The following is a 27,851-nucleotide window of genomic DNA, read 5'->3' as shown; positions in this document are numbered from 1 at the left end:
ATTCTTCAGTCCACTGGGCGTTTGTGCCAAATTTGAAGAAATTCCCTCAAAGTGTTTTGAGATATTGCGCCCACGAGAATGAGACAGACAAGGTCACATTAACCTTGACCCCTGACCACCAAACTCTAATCAGTTCATTCTTCAGTCCAAGTGGACATTTGTGCCAAATTGGGAAAAAAATCCCACAAGGTCTTCTAGAGATATTGCATTCATGAGAATGCAATGGACAGGGTCACAGTGACCTTGACATTGACCACCAAATTCAAACAAGTTCATCCTTGACTCAAAGTAGACATTTGTGCCAAATCTGAAGAAGTTTCCTCACGTTGTTCTTGAGATATTATGTTCACCAGAACACGACAAATGCAAGGTCACAGTGACCTAGACATATGACGACAAAGATGATGTTTGTGCCAAATCTGAAAACATTTCCTCCAGGTCTCCTCAAGATATCAGGTTCATGACAATGAGACAATTGAGGTCACAGTGACTTTGACCTGTGACCAGCAGAATCTAATCACTTTATCGTTGGGCCAAATTTGACAACCTGAAAACATGACACCCCCACCTACAGCGATCGCTGGCGTGGGAGGCAAAATGAGCCTTTGTTCAAAATGTAACTTTATTTGTTTAACAGACTGAACCAAAAATAAAAACCAGTGTGGTTTTAAAGAACATGGCGGAGACAGACAGCAGCTTATCGTCAGTCTTTATTTGAGGTAAACGAGGGTTCAGGCAGAGCTGTGTCTCAGCTGAACGCGGCAGATCTCAAAATCTGAGGAGGATTTTCGGGGGAGTCCAGGCGTGGAGTTGAAAGCCCTTAACTGCTGGGAAACTGTCGGAGAGAAAAACTCAAAGATGACGGAAACACAAAAATTCAGACAAGACATAAACACCAGTGGAGCGTCTGCTGTCCAGTGTGAAACCAACAGAAATCCAGTTCTCTCTGTCAGAATAAAAAATATCGTCAAACATTTAAAAAAGAAAACACACTGAACACACACTCAGGTTCTCCCGTCCAATAAAAAAACAACTTAAGTCTGAACGCCTTCATTTATGAGAATAAAAATACACGTTATTAAAATATGAGAACTATAATCCTCCACGCTGCACTGCGAGCGGCAGAGCAGGAAGAACATCAGCATTAAAATACATCAGAGATCCTGATATAGAAAACCTTTAGAACACAAACATGAGAAGGACAGAATCACACTGAACGCCTCTCAGGCTGCCATCAAACAGGAAACAGAATTAACTGCTGACTTTCATCCTGATTTCACAGCAGAAAGATGTTACTTATTGTTGTATTTTCCTTGTGGAGTTTAACGTCAGTCGACTCTGTGAACTTGTTTCTAAACTCTTTCCAAAGCTTTTTTTTTCTTGTGGTCAAAGATTACTGTTCATCAGGAAACCACAGATTTTAATAATAACGAGATGGACTACAAGATGGCGTCTTTCACTCCAATGGAGCTGCTCGCCTAGTTCTGTCAGCACAGGCAGAGCCCTCTTTCCAGGGATCCTGTCGCTCCCACGCCGCTCACTGAAGAGGGTTTAGGATAGGTAGATAGATAGATCATACAGCTCCTGTATAAACTCTGGGCTCTGGGTAGGCACGTCCTGATTGGCTGGCTATGTTCATGCAAATTTCAGTGGGGGGATGCCTGCTCATGGTTGGAGGAGCGTGTTACTCAAAGGATCCAGTTGAGGCATAGATTTAGATAATAACTAGATTGCAGATGCCAAGATGGCGCCTATTCATTCCAGTGGAGCTGCTCGCATGCTGCATACACAATAGAGTTTCTAGCTTCCTGGTTTACCTCCACAGTATGCGGCCCACTGAATATGTGCAGTAGTGTTTCTCCTGCTGGTCCCGCCCACGAGATTTTTAAATCTCTTTTCTAGGAAAGTTTTACAAATATAAATCCTCAAAACTTCAGAATAGAAAAACTTATACTTTTCAATTTTTTTTCCCTTTGTTTCGTCCATTTGTCTGTCTTGGCTAAAATGTTACCAGACCGAATGGTTCGAATCTTTTTCAATAGTTGTGATGGTAAAATGTTTCCACTGATTTACAAACGTCTCTCTCAAAGTAAGTCAATGTAAAAAAAGTCTTTTTGGGCTCAGTGACATCACATGATGAACCAGGAGGTTTTAATTCAACCGTTTGGTCAAAACTGACATCAGAGCACGGATCTATCAGGGGAACAGGATACAGCGTTAAACACGGGGCTGTGGTCATTCCCATTAAAGTTTCTCAGTGGCACATGAAGCCAAAATGTTTTAGTTGCAGCATATAACATTACCCAGATGACCCGGGGCTGATAAACACTGTGTGGCCCAGAGCGCAGGCGCACTAGAGACATAAGGCCTGTGCACATGCTGCATCTTTAACCGCCTGGAAAACACAAGGTCAGGCACTGGGTGCTGCTCTTGTGCCTTTTTTGTGCCAACTTTCAAGTGCGCAGTTGCAGTTTGCATCTGAGGTTGCTAAGCAACCATATCAACCCTGAGAGCAGAGTTGATCTACTTCCTGTGTGTCTGTGGGACAGATATGACGCTCTGACAGCTCTGCACTAACATGATCAACTTCTCCTCCATATTTATCACACACTGATATTTACTGAAGAAGGAAAGATATCTGTCAGCTGTGATTGGTTGGCTCTTGTCACATGACATGCGGGGCGCACTGCTGCGTTCCAGAAGTCGAACTCAGGGCACAGTCGTCGCTCCTTGAAAAATAGGCACTTGTAAACACGTGTGCCTCGACGGTGTCGCTCTGGTGTTTGAGTGTGCCTGCTGTACAACTACATTGAAAACAATGAATTTAAGGACGCAAAAAATGCAGCATGTGTACAGTACGGCCCTTCAGGGTCACGGCCGAGTGCAACTGAGCGTGACCAAGTGTGGCAGAGTGTCATACCTCCCCTGGCTGAACAGCTGACCTCTGGTGTGGCTCTCCACTAACTTGAATGGGAATTAAATGTCAGACCGAATAGATCAATTCTTGATGGTGAAACGAGTCTTTTCGAGGGCTGTATGCCCCTCCAAAAAATTCATCCACTGATTAACATAAGACTCTTTGCCATGTGTGTTGATGGTAAAAAGTCTTGGACCCTGGAAGTTGCAGTACCACTGTTTGGCCACTGGGAACACTGGCTTCAAAGCCCGGCACGCTTTCTCTGGGACTGGATAAATGCTGCTACACAAGCTAACACTGCTGTGTGAGTGGCTAATGTTTGGCTAGACTCACAAGTCAGTCTTTAGACGCTTTGCTTAACTAAAGACTGATGTCTTTCTCCCTGATTTTGTGTTTAGATGGGCGGATACAATTTCAGAGTTTAAAAAAACTCCCTACTTTGCAGAACCAATAGTAAATCTGCAGGGCGGTCCTTCGGTGGCTCGCTGAACTCTTGTGCTCGTAAACATAGTCCGACTGTGTTAAAAGTTTTGAACAAAGTCGCTGTAAGTCCTTCATTTCCACAATCTTGTGGACTGAGCACACGTTTGATAAAAGGAGTTAAATCTCTCGGCATCCATTTTCAAGCTCTCTGTGTGTTTGTTTCCTTGCGGACGAGAAAAGGGGGAGCTCACATTTCCGAGAAGGTGTGTCCTTTTCAAAAATGCAGGAGGCGTTGCTTTGTTGCCGGCCGTTTTCTCCGGTGTGTTAAACACACTTTAGAAAGGAGTGTCCCCAGACTATCAGAAGGCGGAGATCTCTGATTGTCTGGTGGCGAGACTAATGTTTGGCTAGCTTGTTGAAAGTGCTGTAGACCTTTAAAACATCACAACCATAAGCATTTTATATGGGTCCCTCTGTACAGAACCCTGCTGGGAGGACATTTTCCTGTGAGCCAACCCTGAGGTTAGCGTCGTCCTGTTTCCCTGTCAATAGGCCGGTGGTAGTTTTCCATTGGATTATTGCAGAAAATAAACTCTGTGACAAAGAAATGTTTGTGATATTTACAGGTTTTGTTCAGAAAGATAATCTTCACACATGAACACCACCTTCATGATTTTTGAAGCATAAATGCAGTCGCTGAAGGTAAAAAGTGTTTTGCTACAAACTACACCACTGTCACAACTTCAGCGTCACCACCACAAGGCTGTAATGCCGTGTTCGGCGTGACAATGTTCTGTAGTCTCACTGAGCCACTTGTTAGCAACCATCTTTTTTAAGACTTATAAAAGCTTCTAGATTCACAGTGGGGAATTTACTGATGTATTTTATGTTGTAGAACAAAACGTGAAAGTCTCTTCAGCTCGTGTCAAAAACAAACCTTATTTCAGACATCTAACCTACAGCACACTGAATGCTAACTGATTTCCGGGTTGTAGGATTCATTCCTGTTTAGCCAGCAGTGTTTGGTCCCTGCCACAGACTGTGTATAAAGATGAACGACGTGACAGCTCCCCAAAAGTGAAGCCAAAACATCTGGATCACACCTGATGGCTGCAGTATAGGTCATAAACCCCGCCCCCTCTATGTTAGCAGATGGGTCATGGGCCAAACTGTTTATTTAGGTCATTTTTAATCACGCTGCCGTTTGTTCAAGTTTCTGTTTTCTGATAAGTTTGGTTTAATTAGTTATTTGATGCTATATAAATTTGATGTCATGACTGACAGCTGTGTGAGCCAATCAGTGTGCTCCTCCACCAATCGCACTGCTTGTGATTGGGTCAGACAGGTGTACAGGCAGGAACTCGACACAGCAGGGATCGTTACTGCACAGACTCTAGCTCTTAATGACGTCACCAGTCTAAGATGACAGAGGACATATCTGGATATTTTGGCTTAACTTTTGTACAGTGGGAGGATGTGGAGGCGCGTCGGCCATCTTGACATACAGTCTGTGGTCTGTGCAGTAACTCTGAGCGTGCTAACGCCGCACAGCTGCTGGTGGTCGATACTTTGTTGGCGTGGGTGTAGCTATTCCCTCTTTAAGCTAACTGGCTGCAGCACAGCGCTAACCTTTAGCTGGGTAGCTGTAACTGTGTTTACCTTCTTATAAAACAACACAACCTGTAAAACTAGCAGCAGTGCATTGTGGGTAAAGTGTGATTCTGTGCAGCTTCACCACAGCAACACGCTGACGATACACGTCACAATGACTTGACAGCGCTGAGTCACACTCTGCTGACCGCCATCTTCCATCGCTCTTCCACCAATCTCGTCAGTCAGTATTACTCTGATTAAACCCCGCCCTCCTCTCTGTCTTATCACCTGATTGGTCAAATGTCTTGTCAATCACTGATGCTAATCTCAGTCTCATCTGTCATTGGTCCAGAGGCCATCAAAATGATGTCACACAGGTCATTTCGTCGGCCAGCTCATCCTCGTCACGGCCTGTCCTGATTGGCTCCTCATCACTGTAGAGTGCGGCGGGGTCAGCGGCAACGCTGCTAAGGAAACTGTGGCTCCCGGTGCCGAGCAGGTCGCTGGCAGCAGACTCCATCTCGTCCACCGTCATGTGACAGGCATCTGCTATCTCCCGCTTTGCAAACGCCACGAACTTTGGATCCCGGGCGTACAGACCGAGACCCTCGGAGATCAGAACCTGCAGAGAGCAGAACGAAGAGTCACTGAGCGGCTGCGGGTTCTAAGTTACTGATCAATATCAGTGATCGATCAATGTCTCCTCACCGCCTCCACCAGACTGTCGGCTGAGCCTCGTTTCTCTGTGAGCTGAGCGCCGAGCTGCGAGGGGACTCTGAGGGTGGTGTACGCTCTGTACGGAGGAGGAGCTGCAACCACAGTCACATGACACGAGAACACACTCATGTTTAAAACTACAGACCACTGTTTATGTTGGATAGAAAATGATCCTGCAGATAGACATCAGTGATATTTGACATGTGTGTGGATTATTATTCTGACACGTCTGTGCCCTTACTTCTTGTTAAACAAACATTTGCTGATGAGTGAGTCTGATCATGACATCACCAGGAATCATCAGACCGAGTATTATTGTCTGTAAACAACCAGCTGTGTGGAGTTAGCTAACGTAACATGAACACACTGACAGTGAACATTCACGTGTCCCCTGAGCCTCAGGTCTCAGTGTCAAAGCCTCAGTTAAAGATTTCCTGTTCCTGTCCCGAAGTCACAGCACTGTTCTTTCCCCAAAAAGGGGGCGTGGCCTTGACCGTTGATGATGTAATGCAGGTCTGGTCCATGTCAAAGGTGATTTTGTGTGTGTTCTTACCTGATGTCCCTGCAGGGCCTCCGTACCAGGCCGGTCTGGGTGCTGCACCCGTCACACTGACACCTGAAAGGTTAAAGTTCATGTTTACAGATCACCGCTAGCATACAGCCTGCTGTTACTGAACCACTGTAATGTTTGCTAATGTGTCATCGCTGCTTCCTCTGAGACATAAAACATTTCAGTTGGAGTCTCCTCACCTCTTCCTGCTCCTCCCTTCTTCACCTCTCCTCCGCCTCCTCCTCCTCCTCCTCCTCCTCCTCCTCCTCCTCCTCCTCCCCCCCAAGTTGGGCTGCCTTCCTCCTCCACCAGGATGAGCGGAGCGTAGAGGAGGCGACCACGCCGCGGACACGGGTTTGCCCAGGACGCCGAGGAGGCTGCTGAGGAGCGACCGGAGGAGTGACGAGACTCGTAACTGCTGAAGGTCTGCTGAGGAAGAGGAGCGGAGGGTTACACACTCTGTGTGTGTGTGTGTGTGTGTGTGTGCATATGTGTGTGTGTTACCTGTGTGCGTGTGCGGCGTGGAGGGGAGGTGGGGTGGTACGTCCCAGGGATGGGCAGGTCGTCACTGCTGCCCTGCCTCCTCAGACACTGGATGTTGAATGATGGCTTCCGACCTGACAGATGACATTAAAACAAACTGCTCAGTGATGATGTCACACTGTCAGTGATGATGTCACAGGTGTGTTTGGTTCAGAACAGTTCAAAATGAGGTGAGTCACTGCAGCTGCTCAAAGAGTTCAGGAACAAAGACCACGCCGCCATCACATCCTGTTTCTGCTGCAAGACTATTTAAGCACACCTGATACCATCCTCCACCTGTCTGCGACCCCTTCACCTTCGTTCCCCCATCCCTTCATCTCCTCATCCTTTCATCTCTAGACCCTCATCCCTCCTTCCCACATGCCTTGACCGTCTTCCCTTCATCCCTTCAACCCTGCATTTGATGTTATTGATAATTATTGATCATTGGTAAAGTCAGATGCTTTGGTCTGGGATTCACTGATGTGTCCTGGAAGGAGGGACACCTGTCCAGGAGTAAACAGGGACAGAGCGGGGTTCCTCAGGGTCGTAGTCTGGGACCTCTCCTTTATTCTATATCCATAAGTGATCTTGTATCAGTATCAGATCAAGCAAAAACAGTACAGTGATGTATGCAGATGAACACACTGATGGTGTCTGAACTGAAACGAGACGCAGCGTCACCGTCACCTCAGAACCATCTGAGTCTGTTACATAAAACAGAACCCAGAGATCCTGATGGTTCTCAGCTAGGACAAAGGGTCACCTGTGGGCGTGGCAGGAAGAAGGCGTCTCCTGGTGGTCCTCCTGCCCTCGTTGTATCCGTTACCATAGCTACTGTTGGTGTAGGGGGCGTGGCCATCGTAGTGGTCTCTGTACAGAGGAGGCTCTTCAGGGTAATGTCTGTAAGGACACACAGACACACACTGAATAACACACACACACATACACACAGGTCTGTCTGTCTGTCTGTCTGTCTGTCTGTCAGTAGACTACCTGTCCACCTGTCTCACCTGTCTCTGGAGGTGATGCTGTCGTTGTCCTCCTCTCTGCTGTAGTAACCCTGCTCTCCGTACGCCTCCATGTCTCCGTTCCTCCAGTACCTGTCCCTCGAGTCCCTCCTGCACAAGAACACACTGTGATTGGCTGAGACAATTCATCACCTGACACTGCAGCGTCTAGTGGGCGTTACAGGAAGTGAACGGATCACACTACAGTACTACATGTTCTGCAGTACCTTGCGTATTTGTGGTACGACGGTCTCTTGTGGTCCAGCAGGCCGTTCCTCACTGATGGGCGGCGCTGATGGTGATGATTGATGGATGACCTCATGTTGTCTCCACGGCGAATATGTTCATCACGTTCGCTGCCATTTGGCATCTTGGTGAGAGAGCCGACCCGGTGAACCAGACGTCCATTAGACACGCCGCCATCGCCCACCACACCGCCAGGACCTGCAGCCAGACGGGTTTTTTCTTTTACTGACACAATGATCTTCAAGATTTTTGTCCCAAATCAAAATAAATGTTAAATAATAAATACATAATATTTTGTTTCATAAAACGTAATATCTAATGCTGCGTGTTGTTGTTTTGTTGTCTAACGTCTGTTAACTAACCAAATGTAACCACAGTAACATGATAAGGTCACATGATGTAATGTTGTTGTTTACCAGTGGGCGTGGTCAGTATGGAGCCTCGGCGATCTTTCTCTGGTCCGAAGCCATTTTCACCCTGCAGACAGACAGACAGACGGACAGATAGATAGATCAGCTGTTTACGGATCAGCTGTTTATACACATGAGTCACATGACTCTCATTACTTGTTTAAAAACAGACCTCATACGCAGCGTCCTCCTCCATCTCTTCATCCTCCATCATGGCCTCATCCTCTTCCTCCAGGTCCTCGTTCAGAGCCAGACGCATCTCTGGACCGAGATCCTGCAGAGTCTTCAGACCAGCTTTACACAGCTGCAAACACACACACGCACACACACACACACACACACACACACACACACATACACAGTTTAGCAAAGTTGTTATAACCATGAAGTCCAGACGACAGACGGGATGATGAACAACTCTTTTGCAGATCGTGAGAAAATAATATTGACAATCAGTTGATGGTGATGAATTTTCCATTATCGTGATAATTGTGTGTGTCGTGTCCAACAGACCCAAAGAGACTGCTGGGAAACCAACAATAAAAGAGACTCTGCAACACACCAACCTTAAAAAACAGATCTTAATCAATCAGTATTTCATATCAAGATATATTATGTCATTTCAGAATAGTAGAAAATATATATAAGCTTGTTCATACAGTATACACAGAGACAGACAGACAGACCTGGACAGCAGACGGGTTGGTAGCGTCTGGCTCTCCCGTCAGATTTCCTTTCTCTTTCCTCTTCCTGAACTTCCTGAAGTAATCCTGAATCAGGAAGGTCGCATAAAACTTCCCGACTGTCACTTCCTCCTCTGCAGGACGACACAGAGCAGTCAGCAGCAGTATTTACTGTGGTATTAGAGAGTTTGTGGTGTTTACAGTTGTGTGATGATGTTTGTGGTATTTGTATCGTCTCTGTTAGTATCAGCAGTGTTTGTAGTGACTGTAGTTATATTTGTAGTGTCTGCTGTAGTACTCGTATTGATTGTTGTAGTGTTTGTAGTATTTGTTGTATCAGTAGTATTAGTACCTTCATGTGGTGGTATCACTTCATCCAGGAGTTTTGGTTTCATCCTCTTCCAGATCTTCTTGATGATCCCCCTCAGCTCCTCGTTCTCCTGGTCGGGGTTACCTAGCAACAACACAGCGTGGGCGAGGCCAAATACAAATTACGATAATGCTGCGTTTATGTCATATCACAATTATCATGATTATGAGTTTCCGATGTGCGCGCTGTGTTCACATCAACAGCTGAGTTATGATTCTCGAGAGAAGCTCTGACTGGCTGAATAAAACCAAACAAACATGGACGCCTCCCCTCAGACATGTATTAACCTTAAACATGGCGTGATATCGTCACAGTGCAGTATTTTATAATCATACAACATTCCTGATGACGTGAACAGACGGACAGCTCTGTGGACCAATCAGATACCTTCAGTCTTGATCTTGAGGGCGGTGCGAACCAGAGCGAAGAGCGTGGCGTTAAAGGTCACCATCCCGTCACTGTTCAGAGGCATGTTCATCGCTACGAGGCGCTGAGAGGGAGGAAGAGGAGCAGATGTAGACTGGAGCATGCACTCATATTATGGGATGTCAGTGCATCTTTACACCTCTGAATGAACTCAGATATCGTACCTAAGTACAAATTTAAGGTATTTGTACTTTGATACTTGGATTGAATAACAGACGCATTAACAAACAGCAGCAGAGGACCCACATCAGAGCCCTGAGGGACTCCACAGGGGTCAGTATTCATTAAGTTTAAATAAGATTGTTCCTACATTACATTTACGAGTCTGTGTGATAACTCCAGTATACAGTGCTGTATAATTTACCTTACAGGCCACTCTGTGAGGACACAGTTTCCCAAAACCCAGAGGAGGCTGAATCCTCCTGAGCAGAGCCACGACGTCCAGGTGCTTTATACGACCCCTGAGAGAAGACAGTACGATACAGTACAATACTTTCATATACAATAAAATATAATACATCCACTGAGACAGGACAGCAGAGAACATTACAATACAAAACTGGTGGATTCAAGTCCTTACGTACAAGACGCAATAGCACTCTACAAAAATACTCTATTACAAGTAAAGTCCAAATTTTATATGTAGAAGAATTAGTAACAACTTAAAGTATTCAGTTTAAAAGTCCTCTTAATGCAGAGTAGCCTCTATTAGTCTCAGTAGTTACCCCTGCTTCCAGTCTTTGTGCTAAGCTAGGCTAACGGTGTGAGGAGACAGAACAAACATACTTGGCCTCTGGATCGTATTCAGACCAGATCCTCTTAAATTCGTCCAGATGATGCGGTCCCAGAATCGACCAATCACGTGTCAGATAGTCAAAGTTGTCCATGATGACAGCGACAAACAGGTTAATGATCTGAAGGAGACACAAACAGTCAGTGTGTGTGCGTGCATGCGTGCGTGCGTGCGTGCGTGCGTGTGTGTGTTCTGACCAGGAAAGCACACAGCATGAAGAAGCTGATAAAATAAACGATGGCGAAGTTGCTGCCGCAGCTGAACTCTTCTCCTGGTTCGTAGTCTGACTCGGGGTCACAGCGTTTACCTGGGAGACTGGCCAACATGATCTCCTGCCACGCCTCACCTGTGGCACACCTGCAACACACACACACACACACACACTGTATTTTTTTTTTAAGATTATATTTTGGGCTTTTTGCCTTTAATGACAGGACAGAGAGTGAAATGGGGAGACAGAGAGAGAGAGTGGCGACTGACATGCAGCAAAGAGCCACGAGCCGGATTCGAGCCTGTGGCCACTGCAGCAAGGCAATGCCTCTGTATATGGGGCGCCAGCACTATCCACTACGCTACTACAGAATACTTGCGACAGATGAAGAACAGAAACATGAGCAGCAGAGATGGAGTTATCCTGACTACAGTTCCCATAATGCACCTGGACCATCACCATACATTTATTCACCAGAGAAACAAAAATGTAATTAAGAGTCAGCAGAGTCTGTCCGAGAGGACGGGAGAGATTAGAGCAACTCATTTATGAGTCTCATACGAGGAGGAGGAGGAGGAAGAGGAGGAGGAAGAGGAGAATCTGACCTGAAGAGAAGGAGAACAGCCTGAGGAAACGTCTGGAAGTTGTTGTTTCTGTTGATCTGAGTGTGATCCTGCATCGCTACCTTCCCAAAGGTCTGACAGACACACAGACAGACAGACAGACAGACAGACAGGTTAGAGAACTGTCTCCTTCATCAGTTGAGCCCTGTTCCTATGATGGATGATGGAGGATGTGACACAATGCTCTGTAGTATCTAATGAACATCATAGATAACATGGACGACACATTCTGACATGAAACTGATCTAAAGTTTGTTTTACAGATTTTAAGTTATGTTTATGTTTTCTTTTCGCAGACGACTGAACGAGGATGAAATCTGCACTGAACTCTATGAGCTCTAAACTGTGTCATAGTCTGGACCTGTCTCAGGGAGGAGTCTGGATTGTGGTTGTGCGTCAGGTCAGAGCGCCACCTGCGGGATCACCTCTGCATGAGCTCACCTGCATCCCGATGACGGCGTAGATGAAGAAGATCATGGCGATGAGCAGAGCGACATACGGCAGAGCCTGCAGACGGACAGAGAGGAGGTCAGACTGCTGCCCTGCAACGAGGCAGCTCCCTGTTAGCCCCGCCTCCTACACATAGCCCCGCCCCTCACCTGCAGCGACTTGATGAATGTCCAAAGCAGCGTCCGAATCCCCTCTCCTTTACTCAGCAGCTTGACCAATCGCATCACTCGAAAGAGACGGAAGAAGGTGATCGACACCCGAGAGCTGTCCTCCCCACTCTGAGAGACAGACAGAGAGGGACAGAAAGACAGACAGAGAGGGACAGAGAGTCATTTGAATGAAAATCATTTTATTTACCCAGTTATAAACCTGAACACTGAAGTCAGATGATGCGTCTTCATGGTGTCTGTGAGGTTGTTCCTGTCAGTCACAGCAGAGGGCAGCGTGCTCCACTAAAGAGATCACACGGTCTGTGTCATCACCTGAGACAAACCACAGCACCTCCACCTGTCTGAGTACTCACGCTGAACTCAGTGACCACGATGTCAACGACGCTGCCGACCACGATCAGAGCGTCAAACGAGTTCCAGGCGTCCACAAAGTAATGCTGCGGGAAAAGAGACGTTTATAAAGTGATGTCATAACCTCCGGGTCATCAGACTTTAACGTCAGATTGAAATAGGTCAATCTTTACAACACAAATCTATAGTTTGATCAGTGATGTCATCAAACAGCTGCTCACTGGGACTATTTTCACTGGCGGATTAATCCACATATGGTGCTGTGGTGAGTATTGGTGTCAACAGTGTGAAATGAACCACAGTGTGTGTGTTCATGGTGAAGTGTGTGTCACTGATGTGTGTTTAACAACCACAGAGGAAGAACAGGATTCATCACTGTATGTGTTATTTTGCAGGTGCGTTTGTTTTTCTCACCCTGAGTCTGAGAGCGAGCAGCTTCAGCAGCATCTCCACCGTGAAGAGTCCGGTGAACACCATGTTGAGGATGTCCATGATGTAGCTGAAGGTTTTAGACTGTTCGTAGTGCTGCAACACACAAACAAGGATTTTAGGACATGAGACACACCAGGCTGAGTGTGTCGAACATCCAGCGATCAGTCTGTGTTCATCAGTGTGTGTATGTGTGTGTGTGTGTGTGTGTTACATACCTGGACAGCCAGTGTAACGGTGTTGAGCAGGATGAGGACGAACATGACGTACTCAAATCCTGTGGAGTTGATGATGGACCAGAACTTATACTGAACCGGGTTCTTTGGGATGTAAAGTTTCAGTGGCTGAGCCTTCAGAGCGTACTCCACACACTGACGCTGCACACAGGAAAGAGTTAATGTGTACCGCTGTACTAACAGAGCGTACTCCACACAAAAGGGGGAGACATGTCAAATAATTTTTAAAGTGCAGGGGAGGAGCTTATGTTTTTTTTTTTAATTTTGTCTTAGGGGCGGGGCATACACATTTAAATGCTGTAGTTTGTACTTATTTCAATGCAGATATTTAAAGCAGCTGTGCGGAACTTTACGTTTTCGTTAATTATAGTGCCCCCTTTGGTCAAAGCGGGATGACACCCACAGCCTGGTGTCGTAAAATTCCGACTGCAGCCGGCATTCGGCTTCATTCATAAAATCTCGACTGCAGCCGGCAATTACCGCATGCATTTGTTTTGGAGAGCGAGAGGAAGATCATAAATGTTCTGGTGTAGCTCTGAATTTCTTATAAACTGAGGACAACTGCCTGCTATGTATTTGTGTTCATGGTCACAGTCACAGATAATTTTGTGGCGTTTGTTGTAACGTTACTAAACAAAAGCGCTTCACATCAGCTAACGTTACATTTAGCTTGCTTATAACTTCCATGTCATCATATATTGAAGTGAAACAACGTCTAACAAGTTGCAGTATATTCTCTGAATAAAAACAAAAATGACATACCTGTCAATAAGGAGAGGGGCCAACTCGGGATCAGTTTAAAAACCTTTCAAATCTCTCAGCTCTCTCCACTTGGTGAATGTCCGACCGAGGTTTACACGTGTTTGGGCTCGAGTCCTGTCACTGTCCCGTTTAGCCTTCTTCTGTTCTTCTGTTCTTTTTCTTTTAGATGGTGCTCCTTCTTTATCCACCATGACATCAAAAGTACAACCAAGTCCTTATAGATACATCTGGTAAAACTGTTATGTGTTCAGCAATGCCACACACTCGAAGAACACTCTCTGTAAACACGGCTCTTCTTCTTCTTCTCTCAATTTATTGGCGGATCGCAAACAACTTCCAGGTGCATACCACCACCTACTGTACAAGAGACTACTCCCTACTACATGTCATTTAGCCTGTTTCTTAAATCCTACTTGTAAACACGGCTCCTTCTTCTTCTGTGGTTTAATGGCTGCGAGCCACTGCGGGCATGCAGACTTACTTCCGCCTCCGGGTGCCGTATTCTGGTTTGCTGACTTCCGCTGTGTCCGACCCGACCGAGGCTACGCTAAATAGTCATATAGAGAAAGGCTGTTTGTCGTTGTAGGGTGGATCTTCAAGGGGGGGGGTGATACGAACTGGGGACAGTGTTATTAATGGTAAAAAGTTCCGCATAGCTGCTTTAAGCAAAAAATCTTTCTTTCAACATTTTGGCATGACAAGACAGGTTCTCTCTAAAATCTTAATTAAAAAATCGATCTTTAAAAACACTTTTTAAATCTTTCTTTAAAAAAAAGTTTTTCAAAATCTTTCTTTAAAGGGATAGTGCACCCAAAAATGAAAATTCAGCCATTATCTACGCACACGTGAGCGCAGTGTCCAGAGAGGCAGTCAGAGCTACAGGCTACAATGAGGCTAAAAACAGAGTTCAAATGAGGTTTTTCCAAACAACTTTTTATGTCGGGGCTTCAGGACACTTGGATCACTACGGACGAGCAGTATGGAGATATTTTGTGGTTTCAATGATGTGTTTTTGGACGTTTGAATCTGGGGCGCCATCAGCCTCCATTAGGTGGAGTTGTGTTGCTACCTCCTCTCCCCTTGGATCTCTGCAAGTGATGTGAGGACTCTAAAACTTCACCTGAGCCTCCCTCGACATATGGGTGAGTAGATAATGGCTGAATTTTCAGTTTTGGGTGCACTATCCCTTTAAACATTTTGACATGCCAAGGCAGTTTTTAATCAGAAGCCTCGGCTTTCTGCTGCTAAAAGAATGAAGGTTCTGGCTGTTATGGTTCTTATTTTAAATAGATGTATTCAGGATTGTGCAAACAACCATCTCCTGCAGCCGTTATGAGGAAATGACGGCATCATTATACCGAAATACCACGTTTGCACCGCACATAAGGTAACGTAACATTTGTTATGATTTGTAAGTATATTGATGGACGTTTGTTCTGGACAGACATCAAAGATGATGAGATGTCACAGTGAATTATATCAACATGTGTTACATGACTGTGTTCATGTTTCACTGAGTGATGAAGAGGAGGATGAAGATCATTTGACTGAGTGATGAAGAGGAGGATGAAGATGTGTGTGTGTGTGTGTGTGTGTGTGTGTGTGCTCTTACCTGGTTCTTGTCCAGCTCACAGTTCTTGTACTCCTGCTCTCCCTGCTCTCTGAATGTGATGATGACAAAACCCACGAAGATGTTCATCATGAAGAAGGCGATGATGATGATGTAGACGATGAAGAAGATGGAGATCTCCACCCGGTAGTTGTAGATGGGACCAGAGTTCTCCCCGTTAGCATCGATGGCTTTATACAGCAGCCTGGAGAGGAATAATATCTCCCATCAGCCACTGCTGCACCACATGTGACATGTGACATGACAGACTCAGGGACACGTTAATACATTTATAACATTTATAAGATCTGATGTTTGGTTATTAAATGTTTATACAGGTCCAGATGAAACCATCAGTCCTTTAATTGATGAGTGCATTGATCAGTGTTAATCATTGTGAGGTACTGGTAAGAGTGTTGTATTGTAGTGTTGTATTTTTAACAACTGTAATTTATTAATAATAAAATGAATCAAACTGACAGACTGTTACTGAGGGAACATTTATTAATGATACTGTGTCTTATCAGTGCTACAGGATCTGAGCACTTCACCAGAGCATCAGACTGTTTCTGTTCGGTTGGTTAAAGTTAATAAAGTCTGAATTGCAGACTCACGCGGGCCAGCCCTCGAAAGTGGAGACGGTGAAGAGCGCCATCATCCCCATCAACACGTTATCAAAGTTAAAGTCACTGTTCTGCCAGATCCTCTCTCTGACCATCGGCAGGTTCACGTCTCCGTCTTTATACACCACGAAGGTCCCTCTGTGCGCGCACACACACACACACACACACACTCAGTGATGTCATATCTCAGTGTTTAAACTAAAGCCTGTCTCCGAGCTGAATAAAAACATACTTGCACTGTTCAGGAGTGTGTTTGGCTTCGTCTGTGCAGCGATAAAATTTGCCCTGAAACACAAACAGACGTGACTCATGACATCAGTCAGACTGTAAACAAATATAAACAAATATCAATAAAGCTGGTCACACACAGGAAGTCAGCAGTCAGAGGTTAGAAACACTTACAGTGATTTTTGTGTCTCAAGAAGTGACGTCATAAAATGAAACTTATATCAGTCTGAAGACTAAAACTGATTTTAATATTTAGCTTTTAATATCAAATCACATCAGAAAACACTGTCACACATTTAATACAACATTAATATGGAACAAGTGACGTGGAATTTTTTGTTATGTTGGTTTTGAAAATTCTTCTCGAAGAAGACAAGTGACAATAATATCTGTACATCTCCACTCTGATGGGGGCTGATATATAAACTAAAAGCCCCACCCCCTAGTTGTATGACTCCACCCACCAAAGTCATCAATTCAGTATCTGACCAAATGTCTCCCCTTCTGTTCCCAAGATATGACGTTAAAACATGATGATGTCACAGTCAAGCTGACCTTTGACATTTTGACCTTCATTATTTTATCCTGTTAGACATTTGTGTCAAGTTTGGTCAGAATTAGTGAATGAATTCTTCAGTTACGGCAAAAACATGTTTTCTGAGGTCACAGTGACCTTTGACCTTCAACCATAAAATTCTAATCAGATTATTCTTCAGTCCAGGTGGACGTTTGTGCCAAATTCAAAGAGTTTCACTTAAGACGTTCTCGAGATATCATCTTCACAAGGATGAGACGGATGTGCGTACGCACCAACGGATGTACGAATGTGAGGATGTACGTAGGAACATACGTATGGACGTATGGATGGACCCACCACCAAAAACATAATCCCGCCATGGCGATCCCAGCGCAGAGGCATACAAAACAAAGATCTCATGATATTATAGAACACATGTTGATGTGGACAAACAGCTCTACTTGTTTTAACAGAATGTGTGTGACAGATATCAGCTCCTGTGGAAACGTCTGAAAATAAGCCTGTCTCAGAGGAGGACGTCCTCGTCCTCAGAGATTTGGACAGACGGACTCAGTTTCTATAAAACAGGTCAGAAATAGTAGAACCTGATTTTTGAGTGTAGAAACAAACTGAACAAACATTTGACGTCTTCCAGCAAGAGAAAGCTACGGATAATAAAAGTGATGAATCCTGTTCTGTTGAAGCTGATCACTGTCACATGTTTAGGATTTACAGATGGTGCAGTTATATATAAGTTACTTGTAGATAACAGGTCTGATTGGCCAGATGTTTGACATTAACATGAATGACAGACTAACAGTGAGTATACAGTACTTCCTGTTCACAGTCTGTAGTTAGACGTCCCAGTGTCTCCAGCTCTGTGTCGTCACACTCAGTGTTCACAGTCCGTCCATAAAGACGTGAGCTCACAGTTCGTTAACAACAAACACAAGGAATATATAAACTGTCTCACCTTGAAGAGTTGGACTCCGATGCAGGCAAACATGAACTGAAGCAGCGTCGTGACAATCATGATGTTCCCGATCGTCCTGATCGCCACAAACACACACTGCACCACATGCTGCAACACACAAAACACACAACAACACACATTAAATAGGTGTCAGCACATTATGAACTCTGATCAGGATCAGGAGGCTCCACATCGGCCCCCGCTAACAGCTGGTCCACACTTAGTATTGGTCCACACAAACTATTGGTCCACACTAACTATTGGTCCCCACAAACTACTGGTCCACACTAACTATTGGTCCCCACAAACTATTGGTCTCCACAAACTATTGGTCCACACTAACTATTGGTCCACACTAACTATTGGTCCACACTTAGTATTGGTCCACACTAACTATTGGTCCCCACAAACTACTGGTCCACACTAACTATTGGTCCCCACAAACTATTGGTCTCCACAAACTATTGGTCCACACTAACTATTGGTCCACACTAACTATTGGTCCCCACAAACTACTGGTCCACACTAACTATTGGTCCCCACAAACTATTGGTCCCCACAAACTACTGGTCCACACTAACTATTGGTCCCCACAAACTATTGGTCCACACAAACTACTGGTCCACACTAACTATTGGTCCCCACAAACTACTGGTCCACACTAACTATTGGTCCCCACAAACTACTGGTCCACACTTAGTATTGGTCCACACTAACTATTGGTCCACACTAACTATTGGTCCCCACAAACTACTGGTCTCCACAAACTATTGGTCCACACTAACTATTGGTCCACACTAACTATTGGTCCACACAAACTATTGGTCCCCACAAACTATTGGTCTCCACACACTATTGGTCCACACTAACTATTGGTCCACACTAACTATTGGTCCCCACAAACTATTGGTCCACACTTAGTATTGGTCCACACTAACTATTGGTCCCCACAAACTACTGGTCCACACTAACTATTGGTCCCCACAAACTATTGGTCTCCACACACTATTGGTCCACACTAACTATTGGTCCCCACTTAGTATTGGTCCACACTAACTATTGGTCCCCACAAACCACTGGTCCACACTAACTATTGGTCCCCACAAACTATTGGTCCCCACAAACTATTGGTCCACACTAACTATTGGTCCCCACAAACTACTGGTCCACACTTAGTATTGGTCCCCACAAACTATTGGTCTCCACACACTATTGGTCCACACTAACTATTGGTCCCCACTTAGTATTGGTCCACACTAACTATTGGTCCCCACAAACTACTGGTCCACACTAACTATTGGTCCCCACAAACTATTGGTCTCCACAAACTATTGGTCCACATTAACTATTGGTCCCCACAAACTATTGGTCCACACTTAGTATTGGTCCACACTAACTATTGGTCCCCACAAACTACTGGTCCACACTAACTATTGGTCCCCACAAACTATTGGTCTCCACACACTATTGGTCCACACTAACTATTGGTCCCCACTTAGTATTGGTCCACACTAACTATTGGTCCCCACAAACTACTGGTCCACACTAACTATTGGTCCCCACAAACTATTGGTCCCCACAAACTATTGGTCCACACTAACTATTGGTCCCCACAAACTACTGGTCCACACTAACTATTGGTCCCCACAAACTACTGGTCCACACTAACTATTGGTCCACACTAACTATTGGTCCCCACAAACTATTGGTCCACACTTAGTATTGGTCCACACTAACTATTGGTCCCCACAAACTACTGGTCCACACTAACTATTGGTCCCCACAAACTACTGGTCCACACTAACTACTGGTCCACACTAACTACTAGTCCACACTAACTATTGGTCCCCACAAACTACTGGTCCACACTAACTATTGGTCTCCACAAACTATTGGTCCACACTTACTATTGGTCCACACAAACTATTGGTCCACACTAACTATTGGTCCACACAAACTATTGGTCCACACTAACTGCCGACTGCCTTGTTTGAAGTTTGATTTAATCTAATTACTGTACATTAATTTTAAACTCCTCAAACATCCAGATTCACAGGTCACATTAACAGATCTCTGCAGGGTCTGTCCTCCTGGTATCCTCTGATCACATTTTTAACACACACACACACACACACACACACACAGTCAGTGTGTGGTTACCTTCAGTCCTTTGGCTCTGTTGATGGCTCTCAGAGGTCGGAGCACTCGCAGGACTCGGAGGATCTTCACTACAGAGATGGCACTGGAGCTGCAGACACACACACACACACACACACAGACACACACACACAGACACACACACTGAGTCAGTCGACTGTTTACATCACATGTAAGGATTCAGTACATTCAGAGATGTAGCTGCTGTTTTCTACCAGCAGAGCGCGCCACACACACACACATTAATACTGAACTGTGAAGGATCAGAGCTTCATGTTTGACTCCAAAATGTTTCTCACATCTCTGCTGATCAGTTCCTGAGTCTGTGTTTGCACTGATGTTTTTCTGTCTACATGTCTAAATGTACTGAGTTGCTGCCATGTGATTGGCTGATTAGCTCTTTGCATTAACAAGCAGTTGAACAGGTGTACCTAATAAAGTGGCTGGTGAGTGTGTGTGTGTGTGTACACATATATACATATATATATATATATATATATATGTACATACACATATCCATATGTATAATCTCAACATAAACCATCCTGATGTTTTTATCTGTTAAAAAGAAAATATGTAACGATACAGCAGGTGAAGACTTCCTGCCTCCAGCTGTTGAAGAATCCTTCCAGCTGTTTGTGTGTGTGTAACATGGCTGCTGCTGATGATGATGTGATACTGACTGCAGGAAGAAGGAGACCAGAGACACGCTGACGACCAGCAGATCCAGCAGGTTGAACCAGTTCCTACAGAAGGAGCCCTGATGGAGGAACGCTCCGTGGACCGTCATCTGTCACACAGACAAAGATGATGATGTTTCAAAAACAAGAGAAGAAGAGAAAGAGTTGGTCTACCTCACACAGGCTCCGCCCCCTACTGGACTCCCTGGGTAATTCTCTCCTCTGATCACAAGTGAGCATTTGCCGCTGAAATCTGCATAAATGTAGCCAGCCAATCAGGATGTGTCTTCCTGAATACGTGTGCACCCACAGTATCTATAGGACAGGAATGACAGCATCCTGACTGCCCACTGATGAGCTGAGATGAACTCGACTCCCCCTGATGCAACTAATGCTGGTCTGCGGGGAAAATGCTCCAGGACGACCTGGGAAATAAGGTGTGCAGAGTGTCTATTCCTTGTCTTTTGACCCCTGCAGGGTGAGGCCATGGCTCCGCCCAGTTTGGCTGCTCCCCACCGTGGTTGGCTGGTGCTCCCTACGACTCAGCTGCAGAGGTCATAAAGAAGCAGGCGGGCTGCGGCAACTAACCGTTACCCGGCAGGATCAGTGTGGCTGGGTCAATGTTATATCGCAACAAGGCGTTCACTCAACAGGCTCCACCCACTTTATGCATAGAGTGGTAGAGGGCGGAGCCTGTGTGAGATATAATGAAGGTTACAACATTGTAACCCTAGTTCTATAAACACAGGCAGAGCCCTCGACCCAGTAATCTTGTCACTGGGTGCAGGATGGCAGACACCATCATACAGCTTTGAAATATACTCTGGGCTCTGCACATATTTGGGTCAGCATGTCCTGTTCAAATCATGGTGGGGGGTGCCTGCTCGTGGTGGGAGGAGAGTGTTACTCATAGAATCCAGTGAAGACATAGAAGCCAAGATGGCGCCTATTCATTCTAATGGAGCTGTTCGCCTGGAGCATACGCCAGTAAAGTTTTCTAGTTTCCGGGTTTACGTCCATGATATGGTGTTTCTCCTGCTGGCCCCGCCCACGAGTTCCCGCTCAGCTCGTAGACTTTACATTGTGATGACATCACAGATTTTCAAATCATTTTTTATCGGATTGAGGAAAGTTTACAAATATAAAACCTCTATGGATTCAAAATTCAGAATAAAAAAGAGTCATAATTGTCCATGTTCACAGTTGGAGGTGTCGACAGTTTCACAGACGTCTCTTTTATAATGCTGGTCTGCGGGGAAAATGATTTTTGGGCTGCAATACTGCGAGTGGCCACTGGGAAAAAGTAGTAGAGTAGAGGGGCCTGAGCAGAGGGCTCTGCCTGCGCTAATAGAACTGGGGTTATAATATCGTAACCTTCGTTTCTTCCTCATTTACGGTGATGTTTTTTTTTTTACCTTTAACAGAATCTCCACGGTGAAGATGGAGGTGAAGGCGTAGTCTGCATAACCCAGAATCTGCACACACAAACACAGAGACAGAAAACAGAGTCAGGTTCTGACTTTAACTTCATTTTCACACAAAGTCATCGAGTCATTTCAACTCAACAGGCTGACGAGTCATCAGTGTTAAAAAAATCACATTCTGATTTAAGCCAAAGTTGGATTCAGACTCCAAGTCACGTGACTCGAGTTCACACTTCCGCCCGCTGTCACAGGAACCAAACAGATCAGCTGAGACATTAATATGAGGTTTAAGTTAAAAGGTTAGTCTGATTCAGGCTCTCACATGTTTTTTCCACGTATTTTGAAAGGCTGTGATCATGTGACCAATGCACTGATGGCAGTAAACAAGGAAGCATCCCAAGCTTCGCCTAGGCGTTTCCCCGTGTTCAGATCTGGGTGAACTTTGAGTCATTTGAAGGAACATCGTCACCGTGTTCATAACGTTACGTTAATTATGTAACTGTATTAAGGACGTGACATCATTCGTGGGGCACAAATTCATAGAATATCTTATGAACCGTTCTATGAGAATAAACTGATTACATGACTCAGACTGTGTTTTAGTGATGTCATCATGATGTCATCATGTTCACTGATCTCAGCTGTTAGTTTTACTGGTAGAAACGATGAAAGACACCAACGATGAACTTGACATCAATACGCAGGTTTTTATCCAGAACAGATGCGGCTAATAAAAGGTTAACATCCTGCATGTGTGTGTGTGTGTGTGTGTGTGTGTGTGTACATACAGTATGTGTGTGCTGATTGTATGTTAGCAGTCATTTCTTTTCTCAGCTGCTGCTAATTGCTACGTCTTGCATGAAGCCAGCTGCTGCACAGCAAGTGTGTGTGTGTGTGTGTGTGTGTGTGTGTGTGTGTGTGTGTGTGTACAGTTTTCTCAGGATCAGACAGTAAACTGGTGATTTTCTCTCCATGTGTTTCCCTCTTTAACCCGGTTAGTCACTGACCCACTTCTGCTGTGTAATCTGCTGAAGCCCCGCCCCCAGCTCAAACCACAGAGGTGTGTGGACGACATCATCAACGACATAATCGCGATGAGACCTCGCTGATTGGCTCTGAGTTTGAAACAGGAGTCTATCACAAGCATCGCTCCTTAGCTTAGCCACAATGCTACATTTCATTCTAATGGTTCTGTGATGTCACTTTTGAGTGATGTCACTTTTGTGTGATGTCACCGTCATCAGTTCGATCAGATCCCACCTCCCACAGCTGATCCTGCTAACAGCTAACAGCAGCTAAGCTAACGCTCACACACACAATGTTTGTGGACTCACGTTGTTCCTGAAGGAGTGCGCTCTGATTGGATCCTCGGCAGCCAATGAGCAGCTGCTGAGGATGATGAAGACGAGGATGAGGTTGGTGAAGATGTGGTGGTGGATCAGAGTGTGACAGGCCACACGGATGCTGCAGACAGACAGACAGACGGACAGAGAGAAGAGGTGTTGAGGTGTTACTGCAGACCTGTTTGTGCTGACAGACAGACTTCATCTTATTTTTGTTGGCGTCCATTATCTGATGTCATAACTTAAATTCAACCAAACATCATTCTCTAAGTACGGTGGCAGCTGCTGGGACGTCATTATACTGACTGGATTATTACATTTCTCCCAGTTGCAGTAATCCCAGTTCCTGAGTGTCCCTCTGCTGATTACTGCTGGAATGTAACTAAGTACATTTTCACTAAATTTAAGTAAAAATCTGAGGTGCTTTTACTTTACTGGAGTATTTTAATCTCACACCACTTTTTACTTCTCCACCACACTGCAGAGGGAAATACTGTACTTTTTATTCCACTAATATTATCTGACATCTTTAGTTACTTTACAGATGAGGATTACTGCTGGGCGTCTTCAGACTCACGGGTTTGTTTTGCTGAGGCAGAAAAACGCACTGCCTTCTGGGATTGGAAGAACCTTCTCTTTAGGAGGAGCCAGGTCGGCCATCTTCAACTGGACTCCTCCATCTGACAGGAGGAGAGGAGGAGACAGGAGGAGAGGAGGAGACAGGAGGAGAAAGAACTCATTACTTATAAGTTTAATTTGAACTAAATCATTTAGGCATCAGTGTGTTGTCTCTGTCTCAGATCGTTCAGCTCATCTTCACACAGTTTAATAACTCTTTCACTAACTGACCGTCTTCTCCTTCAGGAAGCTCCTCCTCCTCCTCGTACTCGGTGTCTTCATCGATGTCCACCTGCAGAGACAAACAGCCGTCAGACGGACAGACTACATTTACGATTACAGATTAAAGTCAGAGCTCCATCTTCACCTTCGCTTCCTCTTCTTCTCCTTCTTCTACTCCAGCCTCCCCCTCCTCCGCTCCCTCCGTCTTCTTCCTGTAGGAACAGGAAATAAGAGACCACCGTGTTCTCCGTCTTTTATCGCCTCCATTTACTCCTCTTTCTCCTCCCTCCCATCCCTGTTTTATGTCTCCTCTTACTCTCCCTCCCTTCATTCCTCATCACTCACTCTTTCTTCTTGTCGTCTCCGTCTCCTCCTGCCAGGTTGTCCACGGCGATGGCCAAGAAGACGTTCAACAGGATGTCTGATACACGTTAAGAACACCCAACATCCAACTGTCTGACCTCAGCTTATTTTGGTGATCAATAAGTCACATGACCAACTGAAGGGCTGGACATGAGGAACAACACTGGTGAAGGTCAGATCATCTGAAAATATCTGCTGAAGATGAGTCTGTAATTTATTAAACGCCGTCACAGGCTGAAACTTTGACATGATTACAGAGAGGAAATGTTCCCATGTGGATGAGAACACCCGCTTTTGTTCTGGATGTCAGTGAAGGCCTCACTGAGAGAGTTACATCATAATGCACCTGTTGTCAGGCTGCAGGTGAAGGATACAGTTACCACAGATGAAGAGGATGACAAAGTAAACGCAGACGATCATCCCTGGAAACACCGGCCCTCCGTACGCCATGATGCCGTCGTACATGACCACGTTCCAGTCCTCACCGGTCAGAATCTGCACACAGTCGACATCAGGATGACACGAGGAAGACTGTGTGGAGTGAAACTAAAGACCTGAGACTGGCTGTGCAAAACATCTTAAGTTGTCTCCTTGAATATGACACTCAAGGCTTAATTCCTCCTTAGCTGAGGGACTTACACAGCTGCACAGAATCCCTAAAAAGTTAAGGAAAAACGCTGACTCATTTACTGCGTTAAAAGAAATTTGTCATGTCACTGGAGAGGCTGGTCCTGAAGAACCTCCGCTCAGTAATCATCACTGGAGCCCTGCAGTTTGCCTTCAGCCCCACACGCCATCATCTTCCTGCTGCACAGAGCTTATACTCACCTTGAGGAGGCAGGCAGCACATTTGGCTTTATACACAGAATTGATTGAAAGTGATTGATCTTAAGGAAACCTTAATGAGAAGACTTAAGGGTGTTTGGTACAACTGATTTTAATCTGAGGAAACTTTAACGAGGACTTTAGGAAAATCTTAACTTAACTTAGCTGTGTTACCTGGAAGCAGGTGAGCAGCGCCTGCGGGAAGGCGTCGAAGGTGCTACGTTTGGTCTGCGTCTCGTCAAAGTTGAACTTCCCTCCGAACAGCTGCATGCCGAGCAGAGCGAAGATGATGAGGAAGAGGAAGAGCAGCAGCAGCAGGGAGGCGATGGACTTCATGGAGTTCAGCAGAGACGCCACCAGGTTGGACAGAGCCGTCCAATGGCTGAGCGGACACAGAGTGATGTCAGAGGCGGGCTCAGCGAGGAGCAGTACGAGCTGCATCAGGTGTGTTTTCTCACCGTGTGACCTTGAAGATCCTCAGCAGGCGGACGCAGCGCAGCACCGAGATCCCCAGAGGAGGCATGATCTCCAGCTCCACCAGGATGGTCTCCATGATGCCGCCGCACACCACGAAACAGTCGAAGCGGTTAAAGAACGCCACGAAGTAATGAGCCAAACCCAAACTGTACATCTTCAGCAGCATCTCCACCGTGAACAGAGACAGCAGCACCTTGTTGGCGATGTCTGTGGTAATGAATGAGAACAATGAGCTCCAACATTAAACAACATTAAACTGATGAACACATGAATGCATCAATAATCACAACACAGTCATCTCATACTCTGCTGAATGAGTCATTTTACTTTTGGTATTTTAAGTTTATTTTAATACCGATGCTTTTGTATTTTTACCAACATTTAATGACTTTTACTTTTAACTTCTTAAATTTTTGTCGAGTAAAAGTTTAAATTTTTTGGCATCTAAAATTTTGACTTTTTGTCAACGAGAATGTTTTGAATTTTTGTTGACTAAAATATTTTGAATTTTTACCGATCAAAACATTTTGAATTTTTGTTGACTAAAACATTTTGAATTTTTGTTGACTAAAATATTTTGAATTTCTGCCGATTAAAATATTTAGAATTTTTTACCAGTGAAAACATTTTGAATTTTTGCTGATTAAAACATTTTGAATTTTTGTTAACTAAAATATTTTGAATTTTTATAGATTAAAACATTTTGAATTTTTGCTGATTAAAACATTTTGCATTTTTGTTGACTAAAATATTTTGAATTTCTGACGATTAAAATATTTTGAATTTCTGCCGATTAAAATATTTTGAATTTCTGCCAATTAAAATATTTTGCATTTTTACCGATTAAAACATTTTGAATTTTTTCTGATTAAAACATTTTGCATTTTTGTTGACTAAAATATTTTGAATTTCTGCCGATTAAAATATTTTGAATTTTTACCAGTGAAAACATTTTGAATTTTTGCTGATTAAAACATTTTGAATTTTTGTTGCCTAAAATATTTTGAATTTTTATAGATTAAAACATTTTGAATTTTTGCTGATTAAAACATTTTGCATTTTTGTTGACTAAAATAGTTTGAATTTTTATAGATTAAAATATTTTGAATTTTTACCAGTTAAAACATTTAGAATTTTTGCTGATTAAAACATTTTGAATTTTTGTTGACTAAAATATTTTGAATTACCGATTAAAATATTTTGAATTTTTGTTGACTAAAGCATTTTGAATTTTTACCGATTAAAACATTTTGAATTTTTGCTGATTAAAACATTTTGCATTTTTGTTGACTAAAATATTTTGAATTTCTGCTGATTAAAATATTTTGAATTTCTGCTGATTAAAATATTTTGAATTTCTGCCAATTAAAATATTTTGAATTTTTGCTAATTAAAAGATTTTGAATTTTTGTTGACTAAAATATTTTGAATTTTTATAGATTAAAACATTTTGAATTTTTGCTGATTAAAACATTTTGCATTTTTGTTGACTGAAATGTTTTGAATTTTCATAGACTACATTTCGAATTTTCACCAACTAGACTGTTTTGAATTTCATCTTCTAAAAGTTTTAGTTTTTGCCGACTAAAATATTTTGAAATTTCATCAGCTAGAACATTTTGAATTTTTATCAACTAAAACTAAGAAGGATAAAAATGACTAAAATGTGACTAAAGCTAATAAACGTTTTTGTTTCAAGACTAAATTTAAATTAGGTGTAAAAACCCCCACAACAAACCCCAGGGTGTACTGTGATGCACTGTAATTTTAATTTTAATTTTAACTATTTGAAATTTTAACTTTTTTTAAGTCATACCAGTGTTTTATATTTTATTTTATTGTAAGTTACACTATGTACGCGTCTACTCATGAGCCAAAGTAACAAAATCTCGTTTAATAT

The 27,851-nt window shown here is 44.0% G+C and overlaps 1 protein-coding gene across 1 annotated transcript in view; it reads right to left on the bottom strand.

Annotated features, from left to right (window-relative positions):
- Nucleotides 1-695: 695 nt before the first annotated feature.
- cacna1fb (calcium channel, voltage-dependent, L type, alpha 1F subunit) overlaps nt 696-27,851 on the bottom strand; it is a 54,514-nt gene continuing 27,358 nt past the window's right edge. The window contains exons 15-51 of the mRNA XM_078169701.1: nt 25,933-26,158; nt 25,649-25,856; nt 25,024-25,144; nt 24,632-24,707; nt 24,432-24,498; nt 24,296-24,356; nt 24,024-24,126; nt 23,438-23,567; nt 22,095-22,154; nt 20,683-20,789; nt 20,003-20,090; nt 17,843-17,950; nt 16,357-16,409; nt 16,116-16,262; nt 15,505-15,706; nt 13,113-13,271; nt 12,880-12,990; nt 12,468-12,551; nt 12,094-12,222; nt 11,936-12,001; nt 11,477-11,568; nt 10,858-11,017; nt 10,654-10,781; nt 10,232-10,328; nt 9,829-9,931; nt 9,424-9,525; nt 9,075-9,205; nt 8,561-8,692; nt 8,395-8,455; nt 7,960-8,176; nt 7,736-7,843; nt 7,489-7,625; nt 6,705-6,817; nt 6,379-6,626; nt 6,204-6,259; nt 5,642-5,742; nt 696-5,555 (exon numbers count right to left, since the gene is read on the bottom strand). Coding sequence (XP_078025827.1) covers nt 5,292-5,555; nt 5,642-5,742; nt 6,204-6,259; nt 6,379-6,626; nt 6,705-6,817; nt 7,489-7,625; nt 7,736-7,843; nt 7,960-8,176; nt 8,395-8,455; nt 8,561-8,692; nt 9,075-9,205; nt 9,424-9,525; nt 9,829-9,931; nt 10,232-10,328; nt 10,654-10,781; nt 10,858-11,017; nt 11,477-11,568; nt 11,936-12,001; nt 12,094-12,222; nt 12,468-12,551; nt 12,880-12,990; nt 13,113-13,271; nt 15,505-15,706; nt 16,116-16,262; nt 16,357-16,409; nt 17,843-17,950; nt 20,003-20,090; nt 20,683-20,789; nt 22,095-22,154; nt 23,438-23,567; nt 24,024-24,126; nt 24,296-24,356; nt 24,432-24,498; nt 24,632-24,707; nt 25,024-25,144; nt 25,649-25,856; nt 25,933-26,158 — 4,556 coding nt within the window. The 3' untranslated portion in view covers nt 696-5,291. The remainder of the gene's footprint in view (nt 5,556-5,641; nt 5,743-6,203; nt 6,260-6,378; nt 6,627-6,704; nt 6,818-7,488; nt 7,626-7,735; nt 7,844-7,959; nt 8,177-8,394; nt 8,456-8,560; nt 8,693-9,074; nt 9,206-9,423; nt 9,526-9,828; nt 9,932-10,231; nt 10,329-10,653; nt 10,782-10,857; nt 11,018-11,476; nt 11,569-11,935; nt 12,002-12,093; nt 12,223-12,467; nt 12,552-12,879; nt 12,991-13,112; nt 13,272-15,504; nt 15,707-16,115; nt 16,263-16,356; nt 16,410-17,842; nt 17,951-20,002; nt 20,091-20,682; nt 20,790-22,094; nt 22,155-23,437; nt 23,568-24,023; nt 24,127-24,295; nt 24,357-24,431; nt 24,499-24,631; nt 24,708-25,023; nt 25,145-25,648; nt 25,857-25,932; nt 26,159-27,851) is intronic.

The sequence above is a fragment of the Epinephelus lanceolatus genome, chromosome 8 (genome assembly GCF_041903045.1).
Source record: "Epinephelus lanceolatus isolate andai-2023 chromosome 8, ASM4190304v1, whole genome shotgun sequence".
Classification (NCBI taxonomy): Eukaryota; Metazoa; Chordata; class Actinopteri; order Perciformes; family Serranidae; genus Epinephelus; species Epinephelus lanceolatus.
Note: the sequence above shows the minus strand (reverse complement) of the source record. Positions and strands in the feature narration are given on the sequence as shown.